The sequence below is a fragment of the Chamaea fasciata genome, unplaced genomic scaffold, assembly GCF_029207755.1.
Source record: "Chamaea fasciata isolate MVZ Bird 193981 ecotype frontalis unplaced genomic scaffold, bChaFas1.0.hap1 SCAF_3, whole genome shotgun sequence".
Classification (NCBI taxonomy): Eukaryota; Metazoa; Chordata; class Aves; order Passeriformes; family Sylviidae; genus Chamaea; species Chamaea fasciata.
This window is the reverse complement of record NW_027094088.1, coordinates 84,581,993-84,606,949: the sequence shown is the minus strand read 5'-3', so window position 1 is coordinate 84,606,949 and position 24,957 is coordinate 84,581,993. Positions and strand designations below refer to the sequence as shown.

The 24,957-nt window shown below is 40.9% G+C and overlaps 1 protein-coding gene across 3 annotated transcripts in view; it reads right to left on the bottom strand.

Annotated features, from left to right (window-relative positions):
* Nucleotides 1-638: 638 nt before the first annotated feature.
* Nucleotides 639-24,957, bottom strand: part of OGFRL1 (opioid growth factor receptor like 1) — an 87,992-nt gene continuing 63,673 nt past the window's right edge. Inside the window, exons 1-7 of one of the 3 annotated variants that reach the window (XM_066179703.1) lie at nucleotides 15,706-15,967; nucleotides 14,209-14,295; nucleotides 13,605-13,686; nucleotides 10,494-10,572; nucleotides 10,337-10,403; nucleotides 10,051-10,196; nucleotides 639-8,067 (exon numbers count right to left, since the gene is read on the bottom strand). In XM_066179703.1, the coding sequence (XP_066035800.1) occupies nucleotides 7,314-8,067; nucleotides 10,051-10,196; nucleotides 10,337-10,403; nucleotides 10,494-10,572; nucleotides 13,605-13,686; nucleotides 14,209-14,295; nucleotides 15,706-15,960 (1,470 nt within the window). In that variant the 5' untranslated portion in view covers nucleotides 15,961-15,967 and the 3' untranslated portion in view covers nucleotides 639-7,313. Of the gene's footprint in view, nucleotides 8,068-10,050; nucleotides 10,197-10,336; nucleotides 10,404-10,493; nucleotides 10,573-13,604; nucleotides 13,687-14,208; nucleotides 14,296-15,705; nucleotides 15,968-24,957 lie in introns of those variants that run through there. The other 2 variants (XM_066179704.1, XM_066179705.1) reach the window with 2 other exon arrangements.

The following is a 24,957-nucleotide window of genomic DNA, read 5'->3' as shown; positions in this document are numbered from 1 at the left end:
CAGGTGTGACAGGCTGTCACTGTGCTCCATGCAGGTGCCTGTCCTTGGGCCAGTGGGCAAGGCACAGGGTGCTGTGCTCATCAGCCCCTTGTTACACCTCCTCCAGAAGCTGGTCAGTCTTAATTTAACTAAAGGCCAGCAAAATTTGGGTATCAGTTCAGGCTCTTACTCTTGGAATGAGCACCAATAAAACTTCACAAGTGGCTCTGGGACACATGAGGGTCTGTGCTCACACAAGAGCAGTATTTTTACTGCAGACATGCTCCAAGTCTGGAGTTGCGGGTGCTTCAGCCCTCAACATCAGTGTTTCCACAGAGGCCCTGGCTTTTTTGGTGCAGCTTATGCTTCCAGGGCAGAGGAGGGTGACTGCCTGACAGTCTTTGCCAAGGGGCAGATGAGCCCCAGCAGTTGCCCCAGGGAGCTGTAACTGAGCTTTCAGGGGAGACTAACACACTGACAGACCAATGCCATCCCTGGGTGACCTGACAACACAGAAGCAGGCTAATAGAGCCCTCATAACACCAAGCTTGATTTGAGACATGGACCACATGGGAAGTCCTCCTTCAGTGTGAGAACCTGTTTCTCTTCTTTAAGAAGAAACATGTAAAACCAGGAAACCCTTTCCAAATCTGCTGGGCCCTTTACAGAGCTTTATTCATCTAGTCACACCACATGAATAACAGCTTACTACAAAACCAGAACTGAAGCCATCCAATACTACAGCTTCTGCACAGGATAAATTAAACCAGCAGGTTAAATGTTTCCCTGCTACATTTAAGCAGCAGTGCCGGTTTTGACACTGCTCCAGATGGTTTATGCCTGCATGATCATAGCAGATATTTTACTCTTTAATGTTCACAGTGTTTTCATAGTATACATTTTTCTTAAATTAAAAAACCAACTGTGGACTTTTTAGAAAAGCTGATTCTGGGCCTTCCCTCATTCCTCTACTATCCATGGTCATTTTGTCACTGACAACACAAAAGGGAGGACCAGAGCCTTTAATTCCCTATTTTTAAGAGTTAATATATTTACAGAAGACTATACAAACAAGCGCCAAACAGCAATTGCACATTATTAGAGCTACACAATATTTGTACATGTTGCTAAAACAATATTGCTAAATGAAGAAGCTTTATTAGTTCAGAGTTTTTGGCTGCTGTTATTAAAAATATATTTACCTGAAAGAAAATCCAAGTACTTCATTTTACAAACAATTTAAAATATAGCAAGAAGCAACATAAACTATTGCTTTTTATGTTTATACAATTTTTTTTTTGGCATAACACTGCCATACAGATACAGAATTATAAAATATCTCTTTACAGTGCATTACAAATCCAGAAACTGGTTACCACTCCTACCACATACATATGGTATTGGTACTACCAAACATGCATGGCATTCTGTAATTAAACACTGCAAAGGAATACAGAGAAGAGAGCAGGACCGTTCATAAAAACTGACATAGAGCTGTTCCATTATGCAAGTAAAAATTGTTGGGCTTCGGGGTTTTTTTCTTTTTACTGCACTTTTTTTCTTAGAATACATTTGAACAATGAAGTCATCAGTGCAAAACTACATTTAATCATCTGTTGCCAAAATCAAACTGCATAAAGGGCAAACAACCGTGGAATACGCTAAAACACAGAAAAAAAGGGCAACTAATAATTAACAAACATGCTTCAGCAGATCTCAAAAATATAAGTGCCATAACCTTTTTTACTGCAAAACAATAATTTTCACATGGTTAGCCATAGTAGTAAATACATTTGGTATTTCACAATAAACTTTAGTTCATGGATACACCACTGAACTTGTAAGCGTGGTAGGATTAAAGAACCACATTTCTAAGAAGATGCTTCTTTCGGAACGATTTGCCAATTCTCACTTTTTAAAAATCTCATAGCAAACAGCATAATGCTTTTGAAAATAAATGTAGAAGTGATTACAAGTGTAAAGCTAGACGAGGTCTCCATTGCATTGATCTCTATAGCTTTTGAACTACATTTTAGGAGTCCATTATGTACAGCATGTAATAAACCTATCATTTAAATCAAATTCTTGCTTTCACCAAAGGTCTTAACTAAGTGTACTTAAGAACAAGGGCTGAAAAGAGATCACAGCTTTCAGGAAAAGAAACAGTTCATAGCCAACACCAAGCACAAACATATTACAGAGACACGATGTGCACTCCCCTTGGAGAACTGCATCTAAATACCTGTAAATAGTGAATCTATGGTGTTGACCGTAATGTGAATTGAGGGGCACTATATATGCTTAGGCCTTTTTTGGCCCATCCCTCATTTTCAGACTCTGACAGCCATAAAAAAATACCCTTTGACCAGTTACTCCAATTACATTTGGAATTGTGAACAGTATCAAAACAAATTACCAAAATGTAGAATGATGAGTATGGTTCTCAGCAAACCCCAGACAGTATTTCCATCTTCTATATGATCACAAAGATAGATTCATTGATGACGATTGCTCCAAATCCAGAGGTGCCTCACTCATATATGGGCTAGAAATAGTTTTTCCATTTGACTGATTTTGCTTTTACACTGGTAAGAAAAAAGTAAATCAACCCTGTTCTGCAGTTGGAATCTGACTTTTAACACTTAATGTACACTTTTAACACTTGTCCACCAAAAGGTTTATGTACGAAAATGTATTCAGAATGAAAAAGTAAGGAAGCATTGTCATCAACTTAGTACAAGTTTCTGCCTAAGCAGACATCTTCTGCCTATAACCAGAAGAAATATGGGACATTTTCTACCTAAACAGGTGTTTTGTCATTAGAATCTCCCATGGCATTCAAGAACTGATTTGAGGTGGGTTACTCATGATCTTACAGTACTTTTAGTACTGTGTTCTAATGCAGTAGCAATTCTTGAATAAACAGATCTGAGACAAGTAAGAGATCACCTTCTCTACAAAAAATCATTATTAAAACATGGAACTCACAGCTGTAAGGGATTGTAGAGGCTAAAAGAAACCATGAGTTCAAAACCAAAAAATTCCTGGAGAAAAATGGGGTCACTGTATAATTTTTTTGTTTCACAGCATCTTTTGCTGGCCACTGCTGCAGGCAGGACACAAGGCTAGAAACATCGTTGGTTCTGATTCCCACTGGCAATTCTCAGGACAACATACATCATCAGCATGATATTGTCATACCTTTATTAATGGCAAAACTTGCTTCACACACTTGCATCTTATTAATAAATACAGTTTTTGTCAAGGAAATTCAATATGATATGTTTTCTGCAAAATTGTGATGTAAAAAAATTACATTTTCACTTAAACATATGTAACTATAAACTGTGATCAGTACCATCACAACAGTGGGAAGAAGAAAGGTGTAAAATAACCTCTCAATTAAACAGATAGACATAAATTTTATTTAAAAACAAACAAGAGTGGTTTTCCATTTAAATCCAGTAAATGTCACTCGTCTTACCTCATTGGATCATCCACCAACATTGTACAAAGCTTCTAAGGTCTGTAAACCTTCTGTTTATAGTACAGATATATGCAACTGCAGATTATTAGAACTGTCCTGGAATAGTTCAGGGAGGCTTACACTAGGTTACATGAAATATTAACAATGATTATACAAACACCTAACACATTAGAGTGCTGCAATCTTAGAGCAGGAAACTGAGGAGCTGAACCAAGCCAGGGAACAGCTCTCAAAGGATTATTGCACTTATTTTTAGCATCCTTCAGGATTTTATTTGAGTAACATGAACACAAAGACCTCAGACCTCCTCTATATGTAACTACTCTTCTGCTCTGAATGGTCTGTTCTGCACACCTCATGTACCCAAGCCTTCTACACCAACACAGTATCAGGTACCGAGGCACACTTATGTCTGGCTTAGTGGGGCAGAGCTGTAACTAACCTTAAAGTGCTGCATTTTTGCATGATTTGTATGACTGCCTTGTGTGTACTCATCTGTGTACTCAGTAACATTGTTCCAAGCACATTCATATCCCCTCACCATAAGATCCTTAAATCAAATTCACAGATACGTGCACATACACACTGCTCCCACCTAACAGTACCAGAGGCTGCTCAGATGTACTTACTTGGAAAGAACCTTCATATGGAAGGTTCTATTCAATTAATATATGAACAGTTCAGATTCTAGTCCAACACTGGGCCAAAATTCACTATTGTGATAAGTACACAGAAATCCCTGAATACTTAAGCATATAGCAAGATAAAATGAAATTTTACAGTAAGCAAATAACTTGACTTTCTTTGCATACCCTCAGTTCCTGAAGTAATGGTTTAACGACTATGTACTGGCATCTATGAGGATACAATCATTTCAAAACACATATATATACTGTATATATACTGTAAACCTGAAAACCAATACTTAAAAACTTCAAGCACAGGGTGCTTCTGGTTGCTAAGGCCATGATTCTGTAACAGTGCATACAGTGCACCCACTTGATCCTTGCAAATCTCAATGGGACGCTATATGCTGCATGATTGCCCTGCAATAAATCCTTCTTTTCAGTACTTGCAAAATCAGAAGAAACAATTCCTCTATGAAGAGAAGGATACACTGTCGTATTTTACATCGAGCAGAATTTGTTAGTTAAAGCTGAAGTGTCCCATGGGAGTAATTCTGTTGATAAAGCTGTAAAACAAAGATTAGAGAGTGCAGGAGCCCACCTGACAGAAAAATCCTCACCTACATAGACCCCATAGCTCTTTGTAGGCAATTGATATGCCACTACTCTTCTATGAAAACTGAGAGAAATATACTGAGCTGCAGATTAAAAAAAAAAAAAAAAAAAAAAACAAAAAAAAAAAACACAACAAAACTGCAGAGTTAATACAGGTTTAAGTACCAAAATTCTTGACAATATTTTCAGATACCTTGGCCCCTGAATGCAGACAGCTCTGTCAGATTAAAAGTATCTTAAGTACTTAATTATGAACATCGATCCAGTAAGCATGTTTAAGTGAGAGATGTGTCATGATAATGGAATACTGCAGAGTAATTTTCTGGATGCACATCCCAAGAACTCTGTTTAAAATCAGAGCAAGATTTCTTTTTTTGTTCAGTAGATAAAAGATCTCCTGAGGTCATTGATGTTCAATCAAATTACACTATAAATACAGTAACACCTCCAGCATCCCTCATTTCCCTTCAATACTCTGCATTTTCTGGAAAGTGTTTAACATTAATACTAAAGTTCATAAATTGAAGGCTCTGTATAGCTTCTTATGCTACAGTTATGTTCCCCATACACAGGGTATCATTTTTCCCTATGGTACTCAAAAAATAACTATGTAAGAACAACTCTATGAAGTTTGCACAGTTAGGCACTCAAGACTGAAAAAGTCACAGGCAGTAAATGAAGTGCCCTTCCTTTGCATCTGTGGAGGGGCAGGGTCCTTAACTACACAGACCAGTTTTATCACAGCACTTCCTTCTCCTTCTGTTCTGAAGGTCAGAGGCAAACATGAACAAGGTAATCTCAGTTCATGTCCAGGGAATTAGGAAAGGCTTCTCAGGGTCTTTCTGGCTTTAAAAAGGTGGTGGCTGGAAATCTTTGGGGCATTTCTGCTCAGACAGCCTTAATGCCTGCTTGAACGGTCCAGGTTACCCTTAAAAGAAAAAAAAATCCATGTATATAAGTTCCTTTCCTCACAAGTCAGCACAAAAGGAGAAATACATCTTCCTTCTTCTCTGCGTCTTTAGGATGGAAAGAGCCTAATCTTTTTCCATAGGTACCAAGATCCCTAAGTGCCATTCTATTTGATCCCAGGAGAAAAAAATGGATGATGCATTGCTGTGATGGGCATTAGCAAAACAGAACATAAGACATTATGCTCTGAAACCCCCGAAAACTCCATCATTTAGAGTTAAAAGACTTGAATAAAGTCCTGTAGAGTTTTGACACTCAAACTGTAGTCAGCCTTTTGCCTCATAACATTTAATCAGAAATACACTAAAGGCAGTGGATAATATGTACACTTTTAAACAGAAAATCCATACAGAAGTTTCAGAGTATTTTAGGACTGTAGGAAGTGTGAATTGTACCTGCATTATTTTTTAATTCACATTCTGCACAACTAACTTGCCAGGTACTATCATTTGACTTGAACAGCAGAAAATCAGAAGAAGATACTCAGCACGAGCAGACAGTTCTTCAGTAGAAGCTGAGAAAGATCTTAATACTGAAATTCCTACTTGTTGGGATCCAGCCTGCCTTAAGTTTCCACTGATTATCAAAGTAACATAAAACTGAGAGACTTACAAGAGAGAGCAAAGAGAGGAAACAGCTGGAAAGAAGCATCAGGACTGCCTTTTCTCTGAGACCAGCAACAGGTGAGTGCATTGTGCAGATTCTACCCAAAACTGGCCAAGAAACACCAAAGTTCAAGACCCAACTTGAGATACCTGGTGACTCTGGTAGTTTTGCTGATAAGGCAGTGCTTTGTGGTGAAGACACTGCTTTTCAGCCATCCAGAGGCTTTCCAGGCACTGAATCCAGCTGGGAGAGTCACCTTATTACAGCTGATCAACAGAGAGCTCTCAAACTAAGACCAAATTTGAGAGATCAAAGAGAATCCTCCCCCCAGATTAGCTGTAACAAATGAGTCAAGAAAAGGGAAAATTTAACAGGGACTAAAAGAAGTCTAAAGTGCAACTTCCCTTGTATCTAAAAGCTGTGGATACAGTTCCTTTTAAGTTCAAACTTTTATTCAATGTATAGTGATGCCCAGTTGTACAGGACATGATATATGCTATCGATTGTTAAGTGCCTCCAACGAAGATACTAATTTAAGATAAAAGATACTGTGCAAATACTGCTATTAATCACGACCATAGTTCCTAAAAAACAACCGCTAGGGTAAAAACTGTGTTTTTGAAATAATTTCTAGTAATTTTCTCAATGGAAAACAAAACTCAAAGTAAACTCAAAGGAAACCTAAGAACTCTGATGTTCCAAGGCTTTTTATTTGTTACTTTTTTTTTTTTTAATACTGGATGATTTTTAAAAAGTAGATAAGCTTTTCTGTGCAATCTGTCTGGAAACGATAATGGATTTCTTAACTTTCAATATGCACAATTGTTTTAAAGAGATGCACCTGGCTGACTGCTGATAAACTGAGGTTGAAAAAAAACAAAATTCATTAACCTAACAGAAGCCTAATCTGATGCATTTGCAACAAGCATAGTCTCATGAACTTACACTAGGTGGAAATTTCAACCTAAATGAAGAACCATGAATAATTTGCTTCATTTAAAGTGAAACAAAGATTTTTTTAAATCTCAGACTCATGGTTTGAGCTCATCCTTAGCTTTTGCAGTCGACCCCCCCAAAAGTGCATCCTTATCAAGGTTATCTTGTAGATCTGCTGACGTATCATTTGAAGAATTCTCAGCATTACATAAATCTTCCTCTATAAATCCTGGGTGATTTCCAGAGTCATTGTTCAGATTTTCATCATCCTTTTTGGAATGAGAAGCGTCCTCCTTTCTGTCTGTATTATCATGAATTTCTTCTGAAAGCTGAATGGTACCACTGTCACTGTTCTTTTCACTGCTGTTCTGCCCAACAGCATCAGAGTTCACTTCTTGTTCATCCAGATCATTTTCTTCTGCATTTTTTGTGAATTCTACCTTTCTTTCTTCAGTTATTTTACCAGCTGAGCTTCCACTTGCCGATGTATTCTTAGGCTCTTTCAGTTTCTTATGCTTAGAAATATGACTACTGGGAATAGAAACTGGAGATGCTGGCTTTTTATTTGCTTTGCTTCCCTCTGACTTCTGTTTTCTTGGGGGTCCCCAGATAAAATGCTCTGAGGGTGTATAATGCTGCTGGGCAAATCTCAGCAGTTTCCTCCTTTCTCTTCGGTCTCTAATAGTATACACAAAATATTCTAGAGCACTTTGCTTAATGTTGGGAATGGTATCTTCCACAAGAGCTTCATGCAGAATAAATTTTACCAGGGGAGATTTGAAACTCTCATATCCAAGTTCACCAAGACTTTTCAGAATTCGAGTGATTCTCAAGTAGTTATGTTGAGACCTTTGAAAGAAATGGGTAAAAAAAAAATCTATTGAATGAGAAAGAAAAACCACTTTACAAATACAGAACTGGAACTGCAATTCCTCAGTCCTTTTTATCACTTCAGGTATGTACCTCAGACTTCCTGTATTTTAATTTCTCAAAGGTGCTGAAGCTCACTAGCACCTCCTTTGCTAGGATGCTGTGAGTGAAAATTAGTGCTTGTAAAAAGCACTGGGGGAAAGGGCTGAGAGAAAATAAAATCAAACACGTACTGATTTTCATTCCTTCTGCTGTATGAGAAAGGCAACAAAGCTGGTGAAGGGTCTGGAACCTGTAAGTCCTATGAGGAGCAGCTAGAGGTAATGGGGTTGTTTACTCCAGAGCAACAAGGGCTCAGGACAGGCCTTATTGCTCTCTACAACTGCCTGAAAGGAGGCTGTGGCAAGGGTGGGGTCAATTTCTTGTTCAAGCAACAAGTGACAGGACAATGGGAAATAGCCTCAGGTTGCACCAAGTGGAGGTTCAGGTTGGATATTAGGAAAAATTTCTTCCCTGAAAGAGTGGTTAAGCATTGGAATAGGCTGCCCAGGGAAGTAATGGAATCACCATCCCTGGAATTGTTCAAAAGATGAGTAGATGTGGCACTTAGTGCTATGGTTTAGTTGATATGGTGGTGTTTGGTCAAAGATTGGATTCAATGATCTCAGATTTTTTTTTTTTCCCAACCTTAACGATTCTATGCTGTTTTCTTTCTGGGGAGAAAACCCAGTTGCCTTGTAAATGAAAGTGATTGTAGTGCATTTATAGTGTAACTACAGAACAGGGTTCAGTGCACTTCACTCAAGTTATTTAAAATCTGGGTCTCCAGTCTAGACTACCACCTGAACTACAGGCAGTGCTGGGGGAAAACAGGCACCTCTGGAGAGTAAGTCTCCCTGTTGCAGGAAATCTCTAAGAGAAAATGAACGAATTGTCTTCTGGAAGTGCTTGTGAAAAGGACTTTCCTTCGTAAGGCACACCTTAGTGTGCAGTACAACTTTTAAGTTTGAATTCTAGATGGATAAAATTAGGTAAAGAAAGTCCCAAATCTTAACTTAAAACTGTAGCTACTCACTGGAAAAAACAAGAATGAAAACATGCAGCAATGTTTGGGCTTCCTGAAAACCTACTTTATCTGTGGCCTGAGTCTGAGCCCACACCCATATTAGCTCATATAATGTTTAAGTAAAATTATTAACAAATTATTCCCACTATTCACCTGGAATCCATCAGCAGCTGTACCTACAAGCTTTTATGAAGACAGAACAAAATGCTGCAAGAAAACAAGCTCTAAGGTCATAGATATTAGGAAAGTGAGCACAAGATTTGAGAAGAGGTTTGGGTACAATTAACCTGTATGAGACAAAATTCAACACAAACGTAGGATCCACACAATGAAAAAGTAACTGATATAATCTGTTGAACATGGGTTTGACATAACACGCCAAGGTCTGACAAAACATGCTTAAACCTTTCCAGATCACCATTTGAATTAAAAATATTTAAATACAAAGTGTTTCATGTTTTGAGGAGGGAGGGAAATCTTGTTACTTAAGTTTCATACATGAGTGGAGAATTTGATCTTTCTCAGAAAGAAATGTAAATACAGTGATAAGCAAATTGGTTTCTCCAAGTCAGAAGCAGCACTTTGGGATTGGGTGAAAACAAATTCAGTACCATGACAAATTAGTTTGGAGCTGGGATCTTCTTCAGCACCATCTAAAGCTGTATCTTCATGGAATTCAATGATGTCAGTCCAACTGGTAATGGGTGAGAAGAACAATCGAAAAAAGAGAAAGGAGGAACATGTACAGATAGAGGCACAAACCAGGCATCAACTATTATTTTCCCCTTTTTTTTCCTGGCAGTCTTTGGAAAAAATATCTTTGCTTTCTCTAGAAAACAAAAGGATAAAGAGATTCTATAGTAATTCTAGCAAGTGAAGTGCATGTCATTACTTACTCATTCAAATGCTGAAATCTTTCTTGCCAGTTAGCAGCTCGTGCTACGTTTCCAGTTTTATCAATTAGTTTTATTCCAAAAAACTCCAACATCATTTTGTAAGCCAAAAGGAATCTTCTAATTGCTTCTTTTGTTTTCTTGAATTCCTAATGGACAAAGAATATGTCCGAAATTCTAAGTGGCACTAAAGCAAGTACTTCTGCATTGTGTATGACAATTCTACATAAAAAAGCAGTTATGTATTAAAATTACAGTGAAGATTTGTATGGAGCTCAATTTGTATTACCTCAATTTCATATGTAGTTAATTCTTTAGCATAGAAGTTCAGACCTTGTTCCCTCAGTGGAAAAAGCCTGTTAAAAGAAGAAGTGCATTATGGCTCAGTGTAAGAACATTTAATCAAATTAATGCTTTGAAACAGAAATAGGTAATAATTGACCAACCACTGTATGTAAGTGTGGTTATGTTCCAGTTTTTCATAGTCTCCTTTCCATTTATTTAGGACTTCTTCAATATAAACACCTGCACAAAAATAATGTGAAAAACTGTTAGGTAGCCATCAAAATCAGCACTCAGCTACATAGAGTACATGCAAGGTAAAAAAATGATAGAACATGTACTTTAATTGTCTTTCACATACTACGTGAAATAAGGTCTATCGTAGCCATAAATAAATTAATTTCAATTTAAAACTAATTTAGTTACTGAAACTTAATTTAAAAAAAGGTACTTATAAAATGTCAATACAAACAAAACCAACTGACTTATACTGGGTTACTGACAAGTGAAGGTATGTGACAGCAACCTGTGTAAAATATATCCAAGAGTTCTCATGTCACAGATCCCTTTATCACATTGACTGGGAATTAACAAACTGCTTCCATAAAATACTTCACTGTGTATCAGCTGTCATTGCTTTTACAAGACAAAATTCTGCAGTTATCCATCTATCTATCTATCTATCTATCCATCCATCCATCCATCCATCCAATCTTCATAGAACAACGCCTCAACTCTCCCATACCAGGAATCTCTCCAGCTGTAAATACATTATGGTTTAGAAATCTTTCTTAATTAATAGTGGCTAAGCACCACACTTAGACTGTGCTCATGAAATCCAGTCATGGGCCAGGGCACTTTTCCAGGTACTACACAGATATACAAAGTACATAAAAAGGATGATCCTTGATCCCAAAGCTGTACAGTATCTTTCCATGAATGAGCACTGTTTTTGTCTGTTTCTATTCTGAAACAAACAACAGCTGCACACTGTCTCCCTAAGTCAAATAGCATAGGAGCAGCCTAAAAAACCCAAAGCCCCATGTATATAGTCTTCTAGTATACATTTAAGATGTCTCTTCACCCAGTGAAAATTTCCATTTGGGTCTCAATGGCAAAGGAGGACACATTTGATACTTTTATTTAAGAAGTGAAGAAAGCAGCTAGTCTAAGGGGCTCCCAAGTACATGGAGTTTCCAGTGCAGGCAAAGCTGGAAAAGGACCTAGGAAAGAGGACCTCCACTATCACTGCATTGTATCCAACTTATATTTCAAATACTGGAAAACTTGCTGCTCAGTCCCAGGGCAGAGAGAAACAGCCCAGCTCTGATCCAGAGCCACAAGCTAAATCTGTAGGTCATGGACCTAAACTTCAGATCTAGTATTGCACTAGAAATGTTTTGGGTTTTTTTAAACAATATTCTCCAGTATTTCAGTCCTTAACCTGGTAGCAAAGACTCCCTCTGAACACTCTCACAGATCCACAGACTTGGGTCAAGGTGGTGGTTACTCTTTTCCATTCTCAATACAAACTTCTGTATAACCAAGGCTCATAGCCAACAACAAGTCAGTCTCCATGGCTTATCAGCTACCTTTGACATTGCTAAGTGTGTTTTCTCCTAGAATACTAAGAGAACTGTTATTCTTTACAAATTTTGGGAGGGAAGCCTTCCTATAGCTTTCATGACTATCTCTTCTTGTAGATAATCCTCTTGAACTGCTCCTTCATTTTGGACTTTAAAGGAGTTCTTCCCCACAACATTTTCTGTCTTTTAGTTTCAGAGCCATATGGTCCCCAGGTTCACACAAACCTCAGTGCTCTTCACTTTCTTTCCCTGTCTGTTCTCTGTGTAATGTCTCCTAAACCTGCTACTTCTTTACCGGCAATTCACAGACCCACCTCTTCTTGCAGTTAAGCTAAAACTGACTAAAAGCATCTGCCTGTGGGTATCTAGATAAAGCTCAAGTTGGTTAAAGGAAAAGTCTTATCTTTCTTTCACAACCTGAGTCATTCTCTGACTTGCTAAGGGTATTACCACTATCTTGTCTACAAACAGTTCTCATCTTCAACTTTCCTATATGCACATTTTTACAACCTTCTGTGTCACATTCCTTTCCATCCAGCTTCCTATCTGAACTCTCACACTTTGCTTCTCAACATTTTTTTCCTGACATTGAAAAGTGCTTTCTTGTCATGCTTACACATACCGTGAATGTTGCAGAATGCAACTACCCTGAATGCTGGGAAGACTCTCTTTCTAGACTGTTTTTTATACTGACCTGTTTGTTTTTGTTTTGCATTCTTCCATTGCGAAACCCTGCTCTGTAACAACAAACAAAAACTATACACCTTCACCTCCAATGCCTTTGTGACCTGTCCCTTACTACCTTATCAGAACCCATTTGTTGCTATGAGACTGATCCTGCTTCTGACAGGATCCTGCCTCAAAGGCAGCCTACACATCTCACTCCTGCACTCCAACGTGCACTTCACTATTTCCTACCAAGCAGCTCCCATGCTGAGAGGATCATTCTGCAAATACCTTCAAAGTAACCTTGTCATCATTCTTTTAAGACTTAGAAAATCTTATCTTTGGCCTTCAGTTTGTCTTTTTTGCTAATGGTTAAGCTTTCATGTGCTGAGACTTCTGTGTATCACCCTAACCAGGATTGCTTTATTGCCTCCTCCTGTGATCTGTCTGCTATCCTATTGTCTCTCCTACGCCATTGCAAACGCACAAGAGTAAGGCTTGTCGCCTTTCAGCTTCTCTTGTGTTTGTGCAGAATGCTGCATAGAAGGTTCCTGCTCCACTACCAGAACCACTAGGGATGCTGAGAAATGGCTTTATAATTGCTATTACAATAATCTCACACAAGATTAAAGCACATTTTTTCCCTTACACAGTTCTAGGGTTAACAACCTTAAATCACTGCCACTCCTATTCAAATAAAAAGTTTGTGCAATAAATACAGTGCAAGAACTTTATCTTTGTTTAATAAAAGTTACTGCCAAAAAACAGTGGTACTAACAACACCTTGTATTACTTCATGCTGATAATGTCTAAGAAAAGCACCACCTTCCTAAAGTGAAAGTTAACTCTGTTTTAAGCACAAAGTGCTCTCGTGTTATCAATGTGCTACTCCAACATGAGAGGTTCATGTTCTGCAATATGTTACTATACACCTTTAATTTGCCTCAATCATCACACTGTTTCAATATGCTACTATCATTAGTGAGCATTCTTTTGTTATCCCTTACTGTGCAGATTACTCACCATCAGGTTTAAACGGGATTTTATTTTTGTAAAACCGGAGATTGCACAAGTCATTTTGATACCGAAGATCTTTAAAGTTCTGCTAAAAGAAAGGAAATAGGACATTATCAGCCTACAAAAACCAACCAAGACCATCCAGAAAGTAAGATTGTGTTCTTTGAATAATTTAAGGACAAAAAAATTCAGAGTTTCAGGTACAAAAGAGTTCTACTTATGCACTTAAAGACTCTATTAATGGATCTGAACATTCTTCCTGGCTGACATCTTCCCCTACTGAGGCAGCAGCAAGCATAGCAGGACCCCCCCCTTCAGTCTCAAGGAACTTGAGAGACAAATAATGAGTCAGGCAAACTCTATAATCTACTGTCTTTGATATCCAAGGCACAAGCCTTTTCCTGGGCTCCTACCACAGTTCCCAGGCTTATACATATCATGTGTTTGCATGTTTGCCTGGGATGAGAAGACATTGCTTCTCTCCCACTCACATATGTCGCGCCTCCATATCAGCTTTTTGGTTCTCATTTCCTGTACTTATTGGACAACACAAAGGTTTAAGAATGTTTTTTTACTGAAAGGGCAATTTTAAACCATAAAATATTCTTACTGGATACTGATGTCGGTACTTGTATAAATCTCTTGCTGCGTAGAAGCTTCTCTTTGGCTTGGCTGTCAGCTCAGTTCCATCACCACTCTGAAACAGTTAGAAAGCAGATAATCATCATACACAAACCCCCTAGGTAGCACATCTGTGTAATATTAAAACAATTACTTTTCATTGTGGATTTCAGCAATGTAAACAAACATAAGTGTATGCATTTGCCTACTGTTCTGTCAAACACTGGAAATTTCCCTGCTCAGTACTTAACACATCACACTTTAAACCTAAGTTTAAAAAACTGATCTAAAATACAACAGCAAGACTATCAATTGTCCTTTCAATGAGGCTGAATTTGAATTAAATCGACAGTCTGATTGTCATTTCCAAATGCAACACTTCAAAGTAATCTGGAAAGTGCTAAAACAAGATGAAGTAAGTAACTGAACTTGAAAACGCAGAGACACTACCAATTCTGGGAAGGAAATGATACTATAAATAAATAAAAAAAAAAGTCATGTGTACATAGACTTAATTGCTATTATTGGATCCCGTGGAAGAAAATGAATAGTTACTAAAACAATTTCATTCTACTCCTTGCAATACACGTGTAATACGTTAAAGTTAAGCTTAAAAGAGGAAGTTCTCCGGGACTGCACCGGGCATTTGCCGTTCTTATTGCCCATCCCATGGCTTATCAACTGTACATTAATGACAAACAAACAACTATGTTCATTCCTCCTTTCACAAGACCAGCTTTGACCATACCTGCAGGCAAAACACGCTTGAACAAGACACACCCCTTTACACTTGGTTATCTGGCAGGAGTATCACCATGTAACAAGCAGAAAAGGGAAAGACGCTTAGGCTTACTTAATTTTATATAGTCTCCGAAACAAAACACGGTATGTCCAGCAACCTAAAAGAAGACTCAGCTGCTGCTCCACCCTACATGGTATTCTAACTCAAACAAAATTATTGCCAAAAGAACACTTTACTTCTTCAAGCCTGGCATTTACAAAGCTTCCTAAAGAAGAGAAACTCGCTCGGGAAATTCGTCACACCCTCCGAGAAATCACAATTCCATTGCCACGTAGGATCACATATTCAGATTTGTATCCTGTTTAATGAAGAGAGCACGTTAAATGCTCCATTTAATTTAAAAGATAGCTTTCCCTGGAAACAGCAGCAGAGGGAACGTCAACGACATCAAGGCCTCGATTCTCTCCCAATAATGACAGGGGAGGGGTGGGGAGAGATAAAAACGGGCTCGTCCTCAGTGGAGATGCAGCGCTGGGTTATCCCCAGCTGCGCCGGGCGCTGGCAGGTGCCGCCGGCAGCAGCCCGGGCCGCGAGTGCCGCAGAGCAGCGGCAGCGGGGCTGCCCGGACCGCAGGGCTGCCCGGACCGCGGCTCGGACCGCGGCTCGCTCCGCCCGTCCCCGCTCGGCCGCCGGGCCCGCGGGCAGGGCAGGGCGAGGCGGGGCCGCGTCCGGCGCTGCCGATACCTGCTCGGGGCTGGCGGCGTCCCCCTCTGCCCGCTCCGCGTCCTCCTGCGCTGGCGGGGCCGGCGGCGGCTCCCGGGGCCGGCAGTCGGCGACGGGCGGCTCGGGCGGCTCTTCCCCGCCTCCCGCGGCGGCGCACACCCCCTCCTGCCGCCGCGGCTCCGCCGCCTCGGGCTCCGAGTCGGTCTCCCAGGTGGAGTCGCAGTCCTCCACCGTGGTGGGCTCCTTGAAGCTGACCCCGCTCAGCAGGCTGCCCATCGGCCCGGAGGCCGCGGAGGCCGAGGGCTGGGAGCGGCCGCGGGCTGCCTACGGCTGCGGCATGGCGGGGCGGGGCGGTGGCGGCCGGGGCTGCTCCCCCGCCCGGCCCCAGCCCACGGACACGCGCGGGGCGGAGCTGGAGGCTCCGGGATTTCCACAAGAAACACGCGCTCCCAGCCCTGGCGGCGGGCACCGGGCGACACCCGGCCGCCGGCACCGCGGGGTCGGGCAGGACGGCTCGGGACCCGCCCGCCGCCGCCCCGGCACCGGGCAAGCCGTGCCCGAGGGCAGAGCGCTGTGTTTGTCTGGGCGTTTCTGGGCGGGCGTTTCACTTCCCGGAGGCGACCGCGGTGTCCCCTGAAGGCTTGTGAGAAAAGCGAGTGGGTGCGGGTGTTCATCGAGAAGAGTGGGGAGGGCGGCTGCCCCAGAGCAGTGGTCTGGGGAGGAGATGCTTTGAGTGACCGAAGTGGTCGTGCCACCTGCAGTGTGCCAGTTCCAGCTGTCCGCCAGACGTGGGAACGGTTGCGGTGAGGTAGACCCCCAAGGACTATACAGGTACTAAGAAAGCAGGAATGGAGGAGACAATACTGTGGTAACCAGCCAGTTTTGGCTGCTTCTAAAATTCCTGCGACTTTGGGGATGAAACTGACTTGACATTCAAGGACCGATTTGAAGGGGCAGTGACAGTGTATTTTGTATTTGGCTAGTACATGCCTTTTAGACAGAAACACTGTCAGGAGTGAAGATATGATGAGTTGACAGCTTAGGACATTGCTCCAGTGCCTACTCTCAACCTCATGTCTAAAACTGCATTCTCATTTCTAACCAGGGCTGGTAGGCTTCAGTTCACACTCAGGGATTTCTGACTTCTCCTTAAAGACTTCTCTGTGGTATCTGGTGACCACTCCTTGTAGGAACATCCGCAGACGGCAGGAAGAAGGAATTCTGCTGACCTGAGATATTCTAGAATACGTGGTTTTATTGTATGGGTCGTGGGTAAAAAGGGCCTTGCCTTCAACCACCAGCCTTGGCTGAAGGGAAGTCCCAAAGAAAGAGGGAGAAAGAACAAGGGGGTAAAAGTTAAGAGAGAAGGGAGAGCAGGGAATAGAGCTATGAGGCATGAGCAGAAAAGGAGCTAAGAGAGGAGCCGGGATAAGGGAGGAGGAAGTAAGAGAGCGACCTCCTTCTTAAAATGCATTATATCTCCTTTTGTGATGAATATTCTAATTTACAGTGACCAACCAATACGAGACACAAAATCCTATGGAATCTACATATAGCCTATAAGAACTACTACATTACCAGACTATGTTATATTTTAAACTCTAAAAACTACTCTTTAGACTTTTCTGTTTTGCTACATTGACCTTTGGTTCCTGAGCTAGCAGAAGGATATCATTCAATCAAAAGGGATTCTTCTTCAGCTGGCTAGGCTATTGTTTTCAGGTTATATAGTAACTAAGACTCGGTATCCTACAACTCAAAGTAAGCTTCCGTTTCTATTTCGATTATAGGTTTCATATTTTCAGAATCTTTTGCTAAACAATCATATTTATAAGGTCTCCCTGATTCATCTTCCCCAACAACTCCTAAAGATGTGTATCATCATCAAGTCATGTCAGTCCTCTTCTTGGTAAACCAAACAGATTGAGCTTCAGCCTCTCACCATAAATTCCTTTTCACATTCCCTCACTCAAAGTTGTACTTTTTTTGTGTGCTGTGTCTTGGATGTTTTAGAATCTGTTTCAAGCGTGGGTACCAACATTTTAACTGGATGGCAGGGTCATCACTATAGAGGTGATTTCATCTATATATTCTTTTTTCCCTATCCACTCTCTATAAACTGAAAAATCATTTTAAGTCAAGTTGCTACGGTGTCATGCTTAGATGCACTCATACCACTCTCGTACAGGTGACATAACCCTCCTTCAGGTTCATTGGAAGCATGTTAGCTGCACACATTGACACCAAACACAAGAAATAACTGGGAATGCCCTGGTTTGTCAGACCTTGTTTCAGGCAAGCATATCTGCAGTAGCAGGTCACCTAGATACAGTCACAGCTGCGTGGCTGAGCCATGAGCCTGCAATTCAGCTCAGTCTGCCCCTGCTGCCTCCCACCATCACCTGCCTTGGCCAAGACATTTCTCCTCTTCCTGTGCTTTCCATGGAGAGCAATGAAGCCCCCTCAGCCTTTCCAATACCCCTTAGTCACCATCATGCCAGCTGCTTCCCCCCTCAGGATTCAGCTACTCCCACTCTAAGATCTAAGCTGGTGGCCCAAGCCAAGACATCCCCTCCACCCCCAATCCTGTAGGTTTTCAAGGTCTTCTGGAACTTTTTTGATATGTGATATTAAGGAATGCATGTAGCATACAGGAAAGTTCAGTCTCATTTTTGCCAGTGAACATCATTTTAATAAAGCATAAAAAATCCCCATCAAGTAGGCACAAGAGACGTTTTAAGAGGGCAAGCAGTAAGACTAGATGCTAGGGCTGCAGTTGTAGGAAGTCTCTTTTATAGCACTCATGCTTATGTATCACGTTTTTGGAGAGTTCCCTCTTTTTTGACCTCATTTGAGGGAAAGGATTTCTTTCCTGCTTCAACAGTATCTCCTCTCATGTTGTTGGCATAGTTTGAAGGAACTGACTTAAGAAATTCTGACATCTGGAAGACATTTTTCTTTACTACCTGCTGACCAGCTACTTCCATTGGCCAACGTCTGCTGCCCAGTATAGACCAGCTCTGCTTCCTCTCCCCTGCTGCAGCTTTTGTCAGTGTTCGCTGACTGGGATTGTGTTTATATTATGGACAATGGAGCCTCAAAAGCATGCTTTGCATGTGCATCATAAATCAGGAAGGTTTTGATGACATTCAGTTTGCATGGCAGTTAATCCCACAAACTAAAGATCTTCCTGCAAGAAAGCTCAATTTCTTGTGCAGATAACTGCACCTTATTATAGAAAGTTCAGTTTTACCTGAAGAGCAAGACTGTCAGCCAAGTCTCAAAGCTGTCGACTAAATCTCACAGCAAAATTTTAGGTGGATTTTTAAAAGATCTGAATCTCAAAGCACTGATAAGAAATGTGAGACAAATGAACTGGTAGGAGAGGTCACCAAGCCACTCCCCATCATTTACCATCAGTCCTGGTTAACCAGGAAGGTCCCAGATGACTGGAGGTTAATCAATATGACTCCCACCTACAAGATGGGTGCCGTGGGGTGATTTTATGCAGAGAAGTCTATGCTGTTATCATCTACTATATGCTCAGAAATGGTTGCTGTAGCTTTAGGGTGGGTCAGGGGGACATGGGAATCTTGGGGCTCTTCTGTGGGCTTTTTCAAAGCCTCACTCCCCAGGCATCCCTGGTACCATGTGGACTCATCCTTTTTTTCTACTTAGCTAGCTTGGTTTTTGTTGGTCAATAAGGGGTTTGTTTTTTTTTTTACTTTTCCCAACCTTGGAGCGGCTGCTGCAGCAATCCTTGGGTGGCTTTTTTTCCAAAGTGAACTGTATGGTTTGCTTTTGGTGTGAGATCTGAGAAAACAACCAGCGGGACAAGAATTGGCTGGGGGCTGCTCCATCTTGGCCCCAGACCTCGGGAAATGCTGAGCCAGTGTGAGAAAGAACACCAAATCCACCTGCTTTACCTACTTTGAAAAGGGGACCAACACCAGAGACTCACCAGGTTCCCATCTGTTTTGCTGGAGCTGCTGTGTGAACCTTTCGAGGGTTTTTTTTTGTTTTGTTTTGTTTTTGTTTTTTTTTTCCTTGAGACAGGAGCTGGCACCATTTTTTTTCTCCCCACCAGGTTGCCAGCCGTTGTGGGGTTTTTTTCTTTTTTCTTTCCCTGGAATTTTGTGGGTTTTGTTCCAATGGTGAGAGGGATCTGCCCTTTGCCAGGGGTATGTCTTTTTCCTGTGATCAATGTCTTCTTTCAGGGTTGTGGCTTATTGCTGGTTCTGGTTGTGAGCTAGAGGCAGTCGGGATTCATGAAGGGGCTCTTAGCACCTTGAATAGCTTTGTAGTGTGGTATTTGAGAGCTTGAACAGATTGCCACAAGACATAACTTAATTAGAAAAAAATCAATTCCATTACCTCACAGTCATAACTGGTAGTCATTTTTGCGAAGGTGGTGAATTTATGGCACTTGAGTTCACTGAAGTATTCCTGTACAATGGAAGATGACTAAATGCTAAAGCCAGGAGCACCTGTTTAAATCAAGTAGTTTGACTGTCACATAACACAGGTGAAAAACAACAGAAGACCTAGGGGTCTGCAAATCACTGTACATCAAGTATAGACTTTCATAATGCTTATAAAAAATAAGCACTTGACTTCTGATTATATACATTTATATACATCTCAAACAGCCTAGATTAGTCAAAGCTGCATTTTTTTTCTTTGATAAGGACATGATTTTATGAGGACTTCAAGGCGGAAACACTATTGCTTTCTCAAAGCTAATGCTGCATGTATACCTTATGATAACTGTTTAAAAACTATTTTTAATGAGGTAATTGCAATACGTTATCATTATCTTGGGAGGATGCTTTGAATAGGATACCAGAGAGGTCAATTAACAACTGTGGTGAGACTTACCAACCTAATATTAAGGTGATGTGAAGCTGGGAGGGATTATGCATCCGTAGAGGATATAGCAGACTACAAAACCACTTTGATAAATGACAGAGGAGGGTAAAATAAATAACATTGGTAAAATGAAATTTAGTTGAGCTAATGTAAAATGATTCATAGTGGATATTTAAACATACAAAGGTAGATTTAGGAAATGCAGAAAGGCATTGATATGGCAGAAATGTGTGGGAGCTACAGTATTATTTACATACATTCAGTCAAGGGTCCAAATTTATATGGACACCAACATATATTTGAAAGAGTGTTCAAAGTCATACAGGTATGGCAATGTTTTGTATGCAGTAGCTGTGGCTGGTATTTTTAGGGGGTTTGTTACCTCATTTGCTTATTTTTTGACTATGGTGAATTTTAATTCTCTTCTTCAGTCTAGTAATGCCCCAGATTACTAAATGCCAAGCTTGATGTAGTAGCTATAGAAGGTGAATCTAATTTATAAAGTTCTCCATAATTTCCCTCTAGTGAGTGTCACTGGAAATGATTAACTGCAAACTCATAAGTCAGGTTGCATATTTGCCTAAATTTGTTTCTATTGAAATCTGAAATTAATTTAGAGAGAAGAAAAGACTTCACATAAATCATGCTAGACATGACAGATCAGTGTATTAAGCTCAGTAAAGCCAGTGGAAGTTCTCTCAATTTTGCTGGGTTATGACTACAAACCTGAAGACCTTAACTAAAGTCCTGTTTATTGGAGTGTCTTGCACTACAAGTCTGTAAAAGGTCACTTCAGAACAAATTAATAGAAGAGTGTTTTACTTAGGGTGATCTGACTTGGTGTTCAGAGAGGCAGTCTCAGTGCAGTCCTTAAGCCTCTAAGATTCTGCTTGTTGTCTTTCAAATAGTGTAAGGCTGCAGCTAGTCTCTTGAGAGGAAGCTGATCCAGGTTCTAGGATGCAACATGGTCTAAATGAATGCTGTGCAGAAAAGCTTGATTTATAGCTGGAATCCTACATCACCCTTGTGATGGACTAGAACTAGCTACTCAGCTTGGCACTACCAGCTCTTCTGTAGTAGGCTTGTCTACAGTGCATCAACCGGTCAGCTGCCTGATATCACTGCTAAGAAATGTCATTCACTTGCCAGATGTTCACACAGGATTAGGTGATGCCATTAAGTTTTGCTGAAGTGCTCCTGGACTGCACCTTGCAAGCTAGTAATTTTGGCAGTGGAACCTAGTAAGATTGTTCTCCCTGAAATACAAACTGAGAGTGTGATGCAGAAGCCCAAATGCAGGCATCCAAGTGCCTTTGGAGATCCCTTAGTGTATCCATCTTCTGCTGCAGAAGGGTGCTGGTGCTCCATAGGCTCAGGAGGTCCTGTGGTGTAGCTGCCAGCCCCATTATGATATTTTGGCTACTCTAGGTCGTCTCCAAGGAAATGTGTATGCTTATCATATATAGGCATAGGCAAGCTACATCTGTATGTGACTGGTTGGTTGGGTGAATCACTTTGAAAGTTGCTGGTTTGTTTTGACCAGAGCTCCATTTATCTAATGGACTATTGCACCCCTTGTTATCTTTTGGCATACATCTCTGTGTAAACAACTAAATTTAGGTGTTTCTTTACAAACTTGATCCTGCCCCTAATGTCCCTGAGCATCCGTATTTCTGTTGGGAACGTGTGCTACAGACTCCCTCTGACAACTGATGGATAAGTGGACTTTTCTGACCTGGCAGCACACAGTATCTCCTGTCCTGAACTTCTAGAATTGCTAAATGAGGCACCTGTGCCAGATGTAGGACATGACTTAGTGTACTCAGAGTAGGCACAACCCCCCCCAAAGCTGTGTGATTTTCTCCTCTGGGTCATTAAACAGAGACAGAGACATCCTTCTGAAGCCTGAGAAAGTTTCTCCTTTAGGGAATTTACATCCTGAGGTGTCTAACCTGTAGATGCTAAGCCTGAGCTACTCACACAATACTCCTTGTGTACTCCAATAGGGAAAAATATGAACCTCCAGAGGATAATTCCTATCATGCTGAAAGAGGCATTTAAAATATATTAGCTAAATCACAATATTATTTGTTTCTACTGACTATAAAGGAAGCCAAGATCTAGGCAAACTCAGGTTTAGACATCAGACTTTCAAGCTGTAAAAATTACATGACATGACCCAGTCCTGCACTCTTGATGTTTTCTGAAAATACTGACTTTTGGGTACCTAGCTACCATAGGAACAGAGAGAGCATCCAACTCAGCTGGTGGTGAGCATCCCTTTCCCTGGCATGAAGAATATCTGTAATCAGGTTCTATCATGCAATACACTTCCAGTGAGAGAGTGAGAGGACTCTTGTTTCAGAGTGTCTGTTGCTAGGTATGCAGAACTCAAGAGTACAAATCTCTTTAGGAAGAGACAGAGCTTTAACCTTCCTGTCACATCCTATTGAATTTCTTATGCATAAGATCAAAACGATAAGGAGACGAACAAGAAAACTGCCTCCTCCTTGGTCTCTGAATGAATAGCCAGCCTTTGGCTCTCTGATGAACAGAAAAGTATGAAAGGCTATAAGATCAGAGCATCACACTACTCTAGTATGTCATTTGCTGTACTTTATTTCCTCACCTAAACACAGCAGAAGTTTTGCAGAGCGCCTTCTCCATCCATAATGAATAGTAAATAATGAATCCCGTTCTCCTCTTCTTGGGTTAAAGGGCCTCACTTTAAGGTGGCATAAAGTCAGAGCATCCTCTGGGAGTGCAGCCAAGCAGTACCAAAACAGAGCCATCACAAGTTTGACCCACCTCTGTCAGTTGGAAGTGGAGCATGCACAAGCAGTAACACTTCCGTTTGACTGGACTAGGAGCTGATGCTCTCCCTGCAAAAGATATTACCAATAAACCACTATTTGAGGACCACAGACTCTGCTCATTCTTTCTTAGCTGAGTTTTTATATGACTGTGTGAATTTATGTAGTTGGGATGGTGCAGCATAGCTATTTCAAAGACCTAACTGACGTCAAGATTGATGTGATTCATGGGAGTCATAGGATCCCTACCAGTGGAAAAAAAATCCAGATTAAATGATATGCATTTGTGCAGTTCTGTAGTTTGCTTCTTGGCAGATGATTGTGGATTTCATACACCTCATCAAGAATAATTTGCAAGTGCCTAAAGTCATTGATCTTCAACAAAGTTCTCAGAATTAGTTCCAGCTAGAGGCTGACACAAGACCAAATTAGACAAGTGGGACAACTGCCAGCACTGTCTCTGCTGCCACCTGCTTTTCATCCTTTTTCATGTCATACTTTCTACATCATCTGTAGAAAACCTATATAAATACATAAACTAGGGAAGAAGTTCATCAGGGAAGTCATTTTTAATTAGGTCTCTGATGAACCACAGGGTTTTTAGCTTGTGATTAAGGCAAAGACGCATAGACTGAGATACAAAAGCAAGCAAACACACACAACCAGAAAGAGAAACTGCCAACAACGCTGGCTTTCATGTTGCATTATTGCAGGCCCAGTGATTTTTATAACCATTTGGGTTAGTTCACTTAGTTAAACTATTCTGTACAACAGAATAGTTTATTCCTTTAAAACACAGGTCCAAACAGCCCTGCCTGTTTAGTCTTTGATGGCACCTCAGAACAACCCTTCTCCATGCCTGCCAATCTCTGTGGGACTTCAAGGTGGCCAGGCTGGAGGGAGATGATGGCAGAGTTGAGGAATTCAACTGCTTTGGAGTGATGAGAAGCAAGACATGGCCCACAGTCTGTGATTTGAGATGGGACTAAGGCATGTTGTACTTTACACAATGGGATCCTCCTAGGAAGCCCTGTCAGCTGTTGGTGCACACATTTTCTGGAATGAAAGGAGTGATCTTTTCCCCCCTACTTATCTTGTTGCCCCTTTAATATTTCCTATCACAGATTTCCTTAGATTACCACAGGACAGCCTCATCATAATGCCATTGTGTTCCTCTATTTTGAAGAAAACATGTTAGTAGAGCCTGCAAAAGCCTTTCCCTCTTTTTCTCTGTGGTGCCATCAGTACATGAAGTGTACTTGCCATCCCAACAGAGCATGCAAGATGGCAAATTGAAAGAGATTAAATTCTGCTTCTAGTGATACAGCAGAGCTAAGAAGGGATAGGGATGATGTTTTCTTGATATGACAAATCTGAGTTATGTGCTAACAAATAACCTAACAAATGTCCACTTTAAGAATCTGATGCAGTGAACAAAATTATGAGTACAGTGAGTGTGTGCACTATGGCAGAATTAGCCCGTTTCATTTTGTAACATGTCTTATTACAGCGTAAAGCTGCCTGGCAGCTGGAATACAAGCAGTCTTTGACAAGCTCAGGAAAGACATTGCCACGCTTCCACACTGTTGTT